Source organism: Ischnura elegans, chromosome 7 (genome assembly GCF_921293095.1).
Source record: "Ischnura elegans chromosome 7, ioIscEleg1.1, whole genome shotgun sequence".
In the NCBI taxonomy this organism is placed as follows: Eukaryota; Metazoa; Arthropoda; class Insecta; order Odonata; family Coenagrionidae; genus Ischnura; species Ischnura elegans.
Window position 1 is genome coordinate 30,276,798 of NC_060252.1, and position 14,744 is coordinate 30,291,541.

Sequence of the window (14,744 nt, forward strand, 5' to 3'; positions counted from 1 at the left end):
AGGCCTAAAATGTGGTACCACGAGCCTCGGTAAAATTATAATTGAAATTAAAGATCCTGGATAGCTTAGTAGTCTTTGCAGTGGCCTGGAAAGTCAAAGGTCCCCGATTCGATTTCCGGTTCTGTGAAATTATGCTATTTGGCTGTGCGTCCCGTCTTTGTTCAATTCTCTCACGATGTTTGTAATAATTCGCGATTGGTAAAATGATTCCGAACTTTCATTTAAACTTCCCATTTTACTAATGTCATGCAACACATTCCACTGTCTGGCGACTCACATAAAGATGGGTGTTGTCGTTGTTTTGGGGGAGCTAGTTACTTTCCGTGGCACCTTAGTGTATGCAATAAGTTGAAACGTTAATCTGCATCAGGGATGGTACGCACAGGCAATACGCTTTTTAGTATTCATCAATTTTTATTAAACATTGATTATTACGCTGGTTAAATAAAAACTTTCATTGTAGAGCCACCTTAAATATACCATCTTAATACGCCTCTTCACTGTGTGATGGTATCTTAAAAGAGTGGATAAACTTATAAGATGGCAATTTTTGAGTAATTAACTTAAAAAATATGCAAGTAAACTAAAAAATATTGATTATAATAGCAATTTCCTTGCATATCTAGATACGGGCATTCAAGCATAGAAAAACTTTCCAAAGAATGGCGGTTATCTAGCTTTCGTAGAAATTCTTATAAATTAAACTTTGCTGACTCCTTTGGAATATCTTTATGGGGTAAAAAATTGTGTAACATATTAATATGATATGCTTTGCTTATTTGAACTTGAAATTCTGAATATTTTGCAGTGTGTTTGGATGCCGCTGAGCAGAAACATGGCGTACTTACGTTAAATTATCGCTATTTTTTCACCAAAAAATGAATAAACCAGCGTTAATAAATAAATTTCTACGGATATTTAGTTTTAGAAATTTGATACCGTGAATTCACTTCGCGGCCCCAGGAATGGTATTATCCTGGAAATCCTGGCAATTTAATGCTTGGTGATTCTGTGAAATTAATATGGGTCACTATTTCCTGATAATACCTATTCAAAAAAAATGGATCACACATCAGTTGTGAATATAAATAACTTCTAAGACTTAAGGGTAGAATACATAATTTGCATTTAAATTTTATATTCACAGCCCATATTCTATAAATATTAATCATTAAATGTTTTGATAGTTCTATGAGGTACTGCCAAAAATTCATGTAATTAACATTCGGGACCTCTCTCAGTTTCGCCTGTGCATGCGATTAAAAGCGGAGATCTCATTTGATGAGAAAATATTAACTTGCCTAATGGATGCATTTCTTTTCATTGCAGTTCCGCCCCAGGAGGTCAAGGTCATCGGGCCGACGGGTGTCGAGGTCAGCGGGTCAGTGCTTGGCCCGCTTTCCGAGGGAGACGACGTCCTTTTGGATTGCCACGTGTTCGGAGGTAGGCACCTAATCGTGTGCCCAGAGTAATTAACTCTCCTCTTAGATACGGGTGTGAATTTTGCTAGTGAAATTATTAGTTAACTGGCTACTTGATGGAGTCAAGTTCTAAGTGGTATTTTCTATAGAAATTCTTGCATTTTTTTTTCATCATCACTGAACAGCAATCCTAAGTTTGGTTTGTCGCAGCTCTCCAATCAGCTAATATTATACTCATAGGTATTTGTTCTCTTTTCCATCCTTCTTTACCTGTTCTATATATTTTTTCGAGGTCTTCCTTTTCCTTTATTGCCTTCTACTTACTTATACCTCAACGATTGCCATCATCAGACCATGAGAACATCAGAGTATCGTGTAGGAGATTCAGGACCTTGTTTTCAGCAGACTCGACGTCACCACTGTAGCGTGGATTATTTTTCGCGGTTGTCGGCGCGGAGGCGTTCATCTCGACTATGAATCGTAGTGCTTGGAAAACTTGAACCGACCCATCGTGCAGGTAAACGGGTCATAATTGGTACCTTGGAGAATTGGTTCTGTTCTGCAAAGCAGGGAAACGGATATGAGACCTGCTCCCCTTGGGTACAAAAATAAACAGTGTACGTAAAGTACCTGAAGGTCAAGGTTCCCTGGACGATTACCGATGCGGTGGTTTATTTCCTATTTATATGCGCCTTTCATGCGAACAGTTCGAAATTGGAAGATAGATATTTGAGTTGAAAGTTGTAACCTTTAAGACGAGCTGTTTTAAATGTACCTTCAGAGGACAGTTAACCAATGATGTAACTAGCTCTTGCTTTGGGGTGAGGGGATGGATCAGAATACATTGCGCACTACGCAGGGTAATAATAACCGGGAAAGGCGAGGCCTGGTTACATTAATTTAATATGCAGAGTCCACTTAGTATGGAAATAAGTTTATAATTTGAATAAACCAGAAACACCGAATTAATGCAAAAGCATTTAATTGCTCAATTTCAAGCAAAAACGATTGCTGCGATACAAATTTTAATTTTATATTTGAGGTTCTGGTATTTTCCATCCTCCCTATCCCCTAATAGTTTCGACATTGCTGCAAACCATTAATTATCGCAAGCAGTTTAGCTTTGTTAACATTGGCAAAATGTCCGGCGCTATTGGAGAGAAAGTTCAAATTGTAAAAAAGATATTTATTTGATGAACCGTTCAATATAAAACGTATACAAGTAATTCAAACGCAGTCAGTGGAAAAAATTGCTCTTTCGACTTAGTATTAACCGCGCTTCGTCTCAATCGGTTTTTTCTAAATTTTCTTTTCTTCGATTTCATTCATTTCCCGACCCCAGTAATGCTGGTCGATAATAGAGTGAGAGTAGAGTATAGACCCATTGCGTGACAAACGACTCAGCTTTGGTTTTTCGTCTCTGAAATGCCATACTGCCCTTTTGTCCTGCATTGCCTGTGGATGCCAGGTTTACCTTGACTTTAAAGTGAGTGAAAAAATTAGGGCCTCCAGGGAATCCTTGTATTCCTGGAATGCAGTTTTTAATGTAATCCCGTTGGCTGAATGTTTTCTCCGCGGTAAAAGTGCCCACTTTACTTCTAGGGATCAATACAAAGAGCACGAGGTAAAGCTTTGGAGTGAGGAGTATTATGGGTTGGGGATAGAGCTTTCATGGTCTCACATCAAGGGTCGTGGCTCTTATCTTAGCGGTAGCAAAATATTTTAGAGGAAAGGTAGATCATTCCTTCGGTGATGTACAAAAAATCTTGAAGTATTGCATTCAGACTAAATGCGTTAGGACTTACCTCGCAGCATAATGTCATCATAACAAAAGTCATAAAGCAAATACGCCTTTTTTGAACCATCTAATGTATTTGTGCTGTTAATGAGAGAATTCTTCATTTATCATGATGTGTAATTATCAATATATAGTGTAATTATTCTTTCCATAAGAATTCTTTCCTAGTTATTTGGAGGCTGATAGGTACTTCACCTAACAGGAAAAAATAATTCAATCATTGACTTCAATGCTATCACACAATTCAATTAAGACGTCCTGTTTTCGTAATGTCATTCAAGAAAATTAAAGGTTATTTACATTATTGGCATGAGAGACGATGTTTTTTCCCAGGCTTACCGTAGGCATTATTCCTGTTCAACTATTATTTATTCGCGATGAAATAGTCACACTAAAGTTTTCAGAGTATTTTTGATTTGACCATTTTCCACATTTTCCTATACTATATAGTAATTTCCAATAAAGTATTTTTCTCACGTAAAATATTGATAAAAAAAGGAGAATTTTAACAATTTTATTCTGTAAATACTCTAAAAAAATTCAAAATGAAAACGGAATTTCAAACTATTAATTTGCCACGAAAACAAATATGTCTGCCGAGACGGTGTAATGCGTCCTCTTAAGGTAGTAACGTCTCGGTATAAGTAACAACAATTTTATGAAACTATGGTCACATATTCTTTGAATGATGCACTTTAAATGATTTAAAAGAAATAGGGATTCCCATCTTCCATTTTTGAAATATATGACGGTAAATTTAGGATAATTTAGCAAGGACTCAAGTGGAGAAATATGTTTTTTTTCGAGTTAGAGAAGCTCTTTGTAATAGGACGTTTTTGTTACGGCACTCATGAAGAGTAAACGTTTGTGAATTTAAATATATCATCTTCATCTTGTAGTGTTATGCCCGTCGGCAGATCCCCGCGCCAATGCTGTCTCCATTTCCTCCTGTCTCCGGCCATCTCCTTGAAGTCTCCATATGTTCCAATTTTTACGTTGTCAATAAACTTCAGCCTTCTCCTTACCCTTCTTCTGATCTCTTCCACCGTTCCCTCCAAAGCTACTATCAAAATTCCACTCCCTCTCATCAAATGTCCCAGCCAGTTACCTTCCATTGATTTAATTTGTACATCGTTCTTTTCTCATCTATTCTATTTAACTCTTGCTCATTCCTAACTCGATCCGTCCACAGTATTCCCTCCATCTTCCTCCAAACCCACATCGCAAACGCCCCAATCCTGTCCCTGTCTCTCTTCCCCATCGTCCAAGTGTCACATCCATACGTAAACACGCTCCACACATAGCATTTCACCACTCTTCCTCAATTTAAAATCCAGTGCCTTGTTACACAAGGCTCTTTTCTTCTTCTTGACAACTTCTTTCGCCATTCCTATCCTTCTTTTTATTTCTCCTATAGTTTTCCAGTCTTCAGCTATCAAAGTTTCCATGTAGCTGTAGGTTCTCACATTCTGTATTTCACCTTCTTTTGTCTTCACCCTCATACCATCTACATTTCTCACTTTTGCCTTCTTAACGTTTATTTTCATTCCATATGTTTCCATTCCTTCCTCCAACCCCGTTACCAATATCTGCAATAACTCTGTCTCTTTAAATATGTACGAGAAATTATAAATTCATGATAAAATAAGAATGGTATTTGCGAAAAACTGCCTGAAACTGGTATGATCGCATGGTACCAACATCGTAAAACGAAAACCACTAAACAGATTTCGCCTAAATTACGCAAATATATTTAGTTTCTCAGCTTTTATATACGCCATTCATATCTTTTGCTTATTAATAAATATATTAATTTATGATCTGCCGCTTAGATTGTGAATATTTAGTCAAGGTAAGCGGTCTACAGATCAGTGTTCAAAGGTTCGAAGCAGTGTTGAAGCTAGTCAAGTTGACTACGGTAAATATCGTTTAAAAAATCTTTTTTGACGTTTGTGTTGTGCTGAGGAGCAAATTTTCACTCAAATTTGATTCCTAATTAAGTTTCCTTTTGTTTAAAACTATTTTGGTGACACTTTTGCGTAAATTTTAGGTAGCCCGAGTACATCATTTGACTTCAGCCATGCCACTCTTGCTACCTTCATATTTGATTTTCATGGTACCCATGACTCAACGTGTTTCACAGGTAAGCCTCCTCCCACGGTTTCCTGGTTCGTGGGCGACGAACTTGTGGATGGATTGACGGAGGAGCGTCGCACTGGTCTGGCGGTGAATCGTCTGGAGGTGCGAGACGTACGCCGCAGACATTTGAACGCCACTCTCAGGTGCCAAGCATCCAACACCAAGCTGGCCCTGCCCATCGAGAGGTCCCTACGCCTAGACCTCTTACGTGAGTACACGTCCCTTTGTATGTAACTAAGTCAGGAGGGGAAGACGGATCAAGTGGTATACGAGATACTCCCAATATGCGAGTGCAGGCAAGATTCTTCGTATTAATTAAATCACCTTCATATGATGCATGTCTAATTAACCCACCCTAATTCACCAATTACCCAAATTAACCAATGTAATTTATTTCAACAGCCTTGATAAATATGAAAGTTATCCGGCATTAAAAGATATTTATACATATTTAACAAAGGTTACATAAACCCTTAATGCAAGACAATTTTATAGTGTATAATTACACTCGCTTTTTACCATTTTTAAGTTGGACAACATCCATGTTTGTTTATGAAAGTATAATGGGTTATCTAACCTACGCGCCATAGGTATTTGGGCAGAACATGATGCGACAAATGATTTTTGAAGTTTGAATACTCCTAATAAGCTTAGTTTGCATTGAAAATATTTAAGAATCAATGAATTTACTATGTAAAATATAGCGTTATCTTCATTAAGTGGGTCTATTCATTCTTCATTTATTTGCCGTGTTACAAACTCAATCTCAGCAAGTATTTTTCAAACATTTTACATGCATTCTATAGATTAAATACGGAATTGATTGCAAGTACAACTGCTTTAACGGAAACAAAGTTTTTTTTAAATTCCATTGCCTTGCAATTTCAAACCGTTAACTTTTCTAGGATTGAAAGGTTGACTTTGGTAATTTATGATTTCTTAAATATGTGAATGGCTTTGTCTTAATACTACCCAGCTATATCTCCCTTTGTTAATTTTTTTGGGTCTTTCAATACATGGTATTTGAATTCGTAATGCTTGTACCAAATATATTCCTTCATTGGCATGTCTGATCACTTTATGCATTAATCACTCTTCTTATTACATGCACCACAGTTAAGCCACTGTCGGTACGAATTGTGAGCAAGCCAGATGTTCTTCGTTCGGACCAACAGTATGAAGTCATTTGCGAGGCATCGGGTTCGAGACCAAGAGCTGCATTCGAGTGGTGGTTGAATTCCGTCAAGATGAAGCATACACAGGTAGATCACGTTATTATATAATATCACTATTATTTTCATAGCGCTGCGTAATATATTTCTCATTATACACCTCTCTTTATTTCTATAATCAAAATATCTTTCGCATAAAATGTGCCTTTAAAAGCTTTGCTATCGGTTTAGAGCCTAAAATTTCAATCCGTAGTGAGTTTTTCTTTACGTTATCGGTAATGGACGTAAATATCTTTGTTAGTTTTACAACTTTTCATAGACGTTTAGACCGATTTTGCCATTCTCGGAGGTTATTTTAACATTTTTCAGGAAACAATATTGGACCCTTGATCTCACAAAGGGGAAGAAGTATTTCACACAATTAAAACGTATAGAGTTAATGCATGAAGTCATGGCCAGGAGAACGGAGTGGGGCATACCAAAATAAAAATTTTCATAATAGAATTTAGGGAGTACTATATACCTGAAGATTTGTTTATAAGATTCTTGAATTAGTGTCTTAATAGTTTTTAATAATAGGCTTAGAGAAAACTACTTGCTCATATTTGAGCTTCAGAAAAATTAGTAATGTATGATGAAAAAATTTCTTCTGTATTTCTGTAAGACAGTGGTTATAACTCTTAATGCAATTTTTTTATACAATAGTTATTTTTATCGGTGTAATATCGTTTTTTGGTGTAAAAATAACAAATATATTTACGATCATTACGTACAACTAAAAAAAACACTACGAATTGAAATTTTAGGTTTGATACCAATTACAAACCTTTTAAAGGTTTTATGCGAATAATATTTTGTATAGAGATATATAAAAAGGCGTATAATGAGAGATATATTTCCAAACCATCTTGTGACAGTTCATAAGCTTATAGTATGAGGTGCTGCATATTGCTTAAGGTAACTAAAAAACGGTTTTACTGCTTTTGTAATTTTTGGTGGCAGTGGAAAGAGGGTGGAAACGAGAAGCTTGCCGTGAGCACGCTGTCGCTGACTCCGGGCCCGGAAGCTGACCGGAAGCAGCTCAAATGCCTCTCGTTCAACCCGGCAATAAAGTCCTCTGGCATCGAAAACTCCTTCGTGCTCAACGTGCTCTGTGAGTAACTGGAGATGATCCATTTATAGCCGTTTTCCACCTTCAACCGCCAAATCGAAACTAACCTAGAAAGTCTTTCACAGCATGAGTGTTTACCTTAATTCGTCATTCAGCTTAGTATAACACGGTAGATATATTAATTTACGAGGTACCGTGCTAGCAACCACCGGGATATGTGGGTGATTCCACACCAGGCATGCAGCACGCATCCTAGCTTTAATCTGACACGAGCTCGCTTGCCAGACACAGAACAAGCACACATGACAAGTATAACAAGGTCAGACCAGAAACTAGTTGAGTTCTAAGGACACAAAAATGCTATCATACAAATAAAGATAATATAGCAAATATTTTATTAGTTAGGAATAGAAAATGAAAATTTAGCGTCGTAAAGTATTCATGCATGACTTATAACATGACAAGAAATCCATGCAGATAGATATTATTGACAAATATTCCACCAATCAGAGCTGAGAACGTGTAGTCACCGAGCCAGTTTTTTCGGATTCTTGAAGGCTTGAACCACTTGATTTTCGAGAATATGTACTACATTCACGTATGAATTATATGCATGCATTAACTTTTAATACGATGTTTAGTATAACGGCCTTAATATTTTCCATGATATTAAAAGGTTTTTATTCCATTTAATTGCACACCAGGCGTAAATGGCAACTATAGTTCAACCGTTTAGGTTCGTATTCGCAAATATCAATGATTCCTACACTTTAAGGGCCATTAATAGACTAGGTTCTATTACTTGCTGTAAGCCAAAAGTAAGAAATTGTAATTGCTTTATTTTGTTTTTCCTGGAACATGTTTAAGTGATGCAATACCGTCTACTTTTTGGTCCCTGCATACGCTGTGGCAAACAGAGATGTCTGAAAATCCATTGTGTGCGCATTTTATTCGTTCCATTACATTCTGTTGCACGCTTCTCCCGAAACCAGACAGATTAGTGCACATTACCTGCAAGGTATTACGTAAATGGAGACGTAAATAGTTTTCATCTCAAAATTTTCAGGAAAGATTTATCTTATATACCTACCGCTGAATCTCAAAAGGCATTTTAGTTCGTTGGTAGCATGATTTTGATAGTTCAACTGGCAAGAAAATAGATCAGCAAGTATTAAATATAGTCCATGAAAGAAAAGAGGTGACAAAAATTTTAATTAGAAAAGGACACTGACGGGTGCATGGAAAATTCATACAGAATGTTAGAGAGGGTAACTTCATGGCTGAATCAGAGAGGAACATTGAAAAATTAATACGCAATAGCATAATTGATGAAAATTGCATTCACGTCTAACAATGAAATGAATACAAAGGATGAAGATGAAGTTTCCTGGACGAAATGGCTGCAACAACTAGGATAACCTTTAGAAGAAGGTTAGATATGATGCGGATTTGAATGATTTTGCTCTTTCAGGCACATTAAATCCCTGGAAAGAGCTTGAGGGTTTACCGCCTGTTTATTTTCATCCGTGAAAGGTCACGGATTCCATCAAAATGTTCTCGAAAGCAAGTGAAATGGTATTAGTTGCAGGTCGCCTCAGCATTTCTGTACTTAAGCACAACGGCTTTAAATATAACATATTTTTCTACAGCATGAAGGAAGGTAGGTGAACTATGTTAACGCTACTTCATGTAATGCAGGTTGTAGGTTGTAATAATACGTCATAGTTGGAAACCAAGTTGGAATATGCCTCAGTTGATCGCCTTCTCAGGTGATTTCAAAACTTTTAATGAGGTTTCATCATCACGAGGTGCAATTACAGTCCATTCAATGCATCATACCATAATTCGTCATCTTCATGAAAAAATATGAACCTTACGTATCATGGAGGAAAAAGTCAATTTTATAAAAAAAATAATAATTTTAACTAAGATGAAAATGAAATATGCTAAAGCAAGCGCGTGCGTTGAAGTTCTAATATTGTTCCAATTTTGAACTTTTAATTCCTAGTAACTGAAAGGCTAACAAATACCGTTAATATGCGGCAATACTGTAACCATGGCCATACGAACATTCATGATTATAAAAAGGCAAATAAAAATGTTATTTTTGACGCTTGTTAGTAAATACTTAGAAAAATGTAGGTTTCTAGTAATTCTGTGTAAGACAGTACTTTTCAGCGTAGGTCTTAGTTTAATTGGCCTTCCCTGACAATAGTCAAATAGTGCCATAATTTCAGTGGCCAATAAAATTAATAGAAGGGCAAAAAGTGTGCGTTTATTGTGACGTTACGTCGTAAAATCTGGTTGATTTTTCACGTAAGTCCAGACAAGGGAAATACTCCAACCGTCGGTCACATGCTGGATCAGGGTAAGACTCCACAAACAAGAAAAACAGCTCACAAGAAAAAGGTAGCCAAAAACAATTTACGAGTTATTACCGTACGATATCTATTCAAAGTAGAGTATGCAAACAAATCAGAAATATTACAGAAAACAATGATAGTAAATTCATGATCCCAAGGAAACATTACCAGCAGAAAATTGCTCTAAAAATCTCATGGCTCACAAGACATGTGACTCCCAGCAGGTCTCGACCAGAAAGAGGGCTTGCCTATGCAAGGCGAGACAGCATTTGAGGGGAGGGCTTCTTCCAGGGAGTGGAGGGGTAGCCAGGCGAATTCAACAACCGCCCACTGATGCGTCACTGCCCCTGCAGAAACGGCCGCTCCACAAAACACCATTCCCTGGTTTTGAGACAACAGCCAGCACCCAGAATTTTCCCCTCAACTTCTGGGTTTGAGACATCAGAGGAATCGTTCATTGGAACACATGGAGGGGAAGGAGATACTGGGGTGAGGTGTTGGAGGGAGAGAGAGTTTGTGATAGGACAATGGTAAAACTTCTCACTCCAAGTGCAATACTAAGGCCTTAGCACCGATTTCCCCTTGCTTGCCAAGGAGAAGTATTTCTCCGCAGTAGTCCTATATAAGTCTTGCATTGCAGGTAGGCTGGTTCGGGGCTGGTTCGGAGGCTGTTTCGAAGGCTGTTTCAGAGGCTGTTTCCAGAGGCTGAGTTTCCAGAGGCAGGGTTTTCAGAGACAGGATTTTTCAGAGACAGGATTTTCCAGAGACAGGATTTTGCGACACAGGATTTTGCGCGAAAATCCTTTGCGCGAAAAACCTTAGCGCGAAAAATCCTTAGCGGGAAAAGTTCTGCGGATAAGTTCGGAGGAAGTTCGAGGAATTTCTGGGGGGGGGGTACCAGAAAATTTTGGGGGGGGGGGGGGGGACACTAAAAAATGCCACATCCTCTGTGGGAAAATGACCACAAAAATTGCTTGAACTTGCGGACCAAGACACGTCCACCAAGAACTGATTAATGCCTAGAAAACTTATCGAGGCATCACAGGTCCACTGGTTTTCACTGGATGAACCCCCACTGTTTAACCCCCATGAATTTCACAAAAACCATTATTCAGTGGTTAGAATTGAACTGAATATAAAAAGTTTATTGATTGAGACAATAGTATTCAAGAAATATCACTCAAAAATAGTTTTGACAAGAACATACATTTTTATCACTCTGTAAATAATAACCTCAGAAGTGATGTTTGGAATTCAACAGAATTCTTAAGTGAGTAACATGACATAATTACAAGAGTGAGACAAGAAATATTGCTGAATTGATATAGAGTAGATTATTTAGTATTACATAGCAAGAAAATGAAATTAATAATCAATATGTCATAATGTGATGCTTGTTTCGGTGAACAGTGAATCAAAATTACAAATAATTATCATCAGCAACCAGAAGGAACTGGGAAGATTTTTATTGGTATAACACCAGGATATCTTTACCAAACTCAAATGTTCCTTTTCTCATCAGAGATATTTTGTGGTTTTTTTAAAACCAAGTAAAGCAATACAATAACCAACCACTTAGTAAATGGGCAAGATTGGGTTGGTGAAGCAGTTGGGTTCATCAGAACCCTGGGTTGTCCCATTAGTTGGGTTCAACCACCTTATCAAAAATCAACGATTGACAAAAATGGGTTTTAACTTCTACCCAAAATTCATATTGCAACCCAAGAGAAAGTTAGGGTCGACCAACAAAATATATACCCCATATTATATAATCATTAAGTACAAGTTTATTCAAAAATACGGTTATTCACTAAATAATTATTAGTTATCAAAATACCAGCAAAAATATTCAGCATAATATGTGTCTCACTTAACACTAGAAGGCCGAAGGGGTCAAATTTGACCCCTCGGCGTTTTTAAATTGCTGACGATTTCTTAATTTTTTTCTGATTGAATTGAATTTTTGTGACTTTTCATCTTTTATGACAAGACGTGAACACGGTGAATTTCATAAAAAACGGTTGAACGGTTAATTTGGAAATTTAACTTTTACCTTCGAGCCCGGAGGGGTCAAATTTGACCCCCTCCCTGTGATAGAGTTTTCAACGTTCCCATTTCTTTGCATCATAGCTATTATACTATAAATGTGTTTTTGAACTGTTTGAAAATACTCTAATGAAACACGATCTCATCTCTCTATACCTTCTAAGTCGTAAAAGTCCATATTTTACTCCTTAGCCACATCAACATGCTTGTTTTGCATTTCCTCTCTGATGTTTACTTGAAATATCAGTCACCGTGGTGTTTGAATTGAAACTTGATATTCGTTGAGTGTGTTCATACTTTCAATGTGTCTATTCCTTCAATTTGAAGCTTACTCATTCACAAGTCCGCGTCGTTGATTTTGAAATCTGATAGTTTTTTACTTGGCAGGCGGAGTGTTGACTGGCGAAGTTTTTTGATGCTTAGTGAGCGTCGATTTGAAACTTTGTCTCTGCGTGGTGATGGTGATTACATTTTCTCACATCATTTGTTCTCATATTTCTACTACCTACCATTCAGTGTTTGTTTCAAAAGCCAGTCGAAGACGAGCACTGTTGGAAGGTGGACTTGTCGACAGCGAACTTCACTCGTTGTCCGTGTTCTTAGCTATGGCTCGGAAAGGATTATCCCACGAGGAGCTTCTCGCAGCCTTACAGGACATAAGTGGAAATGAATCGGGTTCTGATTGTGGTTTAGGGGAAGATAGTGATTCGAGTAGCGACGAAGAACCTTTTTTGCTGACAAACCATTCCATCCCATCTTCCGAATCGGATTCAGATGTCCCCGATACAAGGTTGGAAGACAGCAGTGCACCCCCTCAGCAAGATCTAAGGAAAAATACTATTGAGCATGGTAAGTAATTTGAAATAACATGAGAATGTGATGTACTAAAAATAGTACTGGTAGATATTTATTTCTTTCCTTGAAATTATTTTTCAGAGAAAAGGAAGCTTTTAGAAGGAAGCAGGGGCCGTGCGGTTCGAGGAAGTAGGGGCCGCCGAGGGATCGGAGTTGTTCGGAGAGCAACGAGCCTACGAGGACATCTAAAAAGTCGTGGGAGTCGTGGAGGTTATGTCATGACGACAGCTTTAGATACCACGGATTCGCAAATGTGTCTCCCAAGAGGTAAAGAATCGGAGGGAGAAAATGGCATAGGTACTATTCTATATGCCGCAGATGGTAGTGAGTGGAGAGTAGTGCCCCCAAATGAAGGTCTTCCTGGGAGGCTTGCGAGACAAAATGTGTTCGTGGATAGGGCAGGACCCACAGCGCATGCCAAGCGCTTTATAAATGAAACTTGTTCGAGCGCCTGGAGGCTGATTATAGACGAAAAAATTCTCAGGATAATAAAAAATTGTACCGAAACAGAAGCTCGAATGAAGCTTGGAGATCAAAATTGGTCTGTGACATTAGAGGAGCTAGATGCTTTTTTAGGAATTTTCTATTTGAGAGGAGTCCTCGGGGCCAAATCTCTTCCCATAAAATCATTATGGTCAGTGAAGTGGGGTTTGCCCTTATGCAAAGCCGCAATGTCTAGAGACCGTTTTCAAGAAATTTTGCGTTTTCTTAGATTTGACATAAAATCAACAAGGCCAAGTAGACTGGCTACAGACAAATTTGCGCTTATATCCGAGGTGTGGAGCAATTTCATTGAAAATAGTCAGGCATGCTACATTCCAGGGCCCTACGTAACAATAGATGAACAACTTTTCCCCACAAAAGCCCGTTGTCCATTTTTGCAATTTATGTCAAGTAAGCCGGATAAGTACGGGCAAAAATTTTGGCTAGCTGTGGATAAGGATAAAAAGTATATCATAAATGCTTTTCCCTATCTAGGAAAAGATGATTCCAGGCCAAATGATATGCGTCTCGGAGATCACGTGGTGCTACAGTTGATTTCCCCCTACTTAGGAAAAGGAAGGAATATAACTTGTGATAGTTTCTTTACTTCTCTTTACCTCGCAGAGACTCTGAGGAGTAAGAACACTAGTGTAGTTGGAACTATCAACAGATCTCGAAGGGAGATCCCTTCTGAAATCAAAACCTGTCGCATGCAGCTGCACGAAACTAGAGTTCTGAAAAAGGATAATGTCACACTCACCGTATATCAAGGCAAGAAAAATAAAAATGTTCTTATAGTAAGTACTATGCACCCAAATGTGACCGTTAATTTAGGTTCTAAACATAAACCAGAGACAGTTTTATTTTATAATGAAAACAAATACGGCGTAGATATAGTAGACCAAATGGCGAGGCTTTATTCAGTAAAGCCTGCAGCTCGACGTTGGCCTCTTCACACTTTTAGCAACATTCTGGATCTCGCTGGGATAAATGCTTGGATTCTCTTTAGAGAGGTAAACAATTGTAAGATCTCTCGCCGTAAGTTCCTTCTTACTCTCGTAGAGGAGCTAACAGCTGCTAACACCCTCGCACGTCAGGGGCCATCGCAGATCGAGGACGATGATAATCTGTGTGAAGCAAGCGCGAAGCGCAAGAAATGTCAAGTGCGTTTGAAATGTAAAAAGGATGCTAAGGGATTCCTAATTTGTAAAACTTGTAGGAAACATGTGTGCAACAAATGTATTTTTTTAGAGCGAAAGGTTGTTACATGTGTGGGCTGTCAAAGTAATTGATTCTCTTCTAAGGATGCACAGCAGCTGAATTTAGTTCCGTGATGTATGGTTCCCCTTGAATGTA

At 38.0% G+C, this 14,744-nt stretch overlaps 1 protein-coding gene across 1 annotated transcript in view; it reads left to right on the plus strand.

The window, feature by feature from the left end:
• LOC124162786 (hemicentin-2-like) overlaps positions 1-14,744 on the plus strand; it is a 135,589-nt gene that overhangs the window by 99,223 nt on the left and 21,622 nt on the right. The window contains exons 4-7 of the mRNA XM_046539422.1: positions 1,330-1,443; positions 5,363-5,566; positions 6,475-6,620; positions 7,533-7,683. Of these exons, the coding sequence (XP_046395378.1) occupies positions 1,330-1,443; positions 5,363-5,566; positions 6,475-6,620; positions 7,533-7,683 (615 nt within the window). The remainder of the gene's footprint in view (positions 1-1,329; positions 1,444-5,362; positions 5,567-6,474; positions 6,621-7,532; positions 7,684-14,744) is intronic.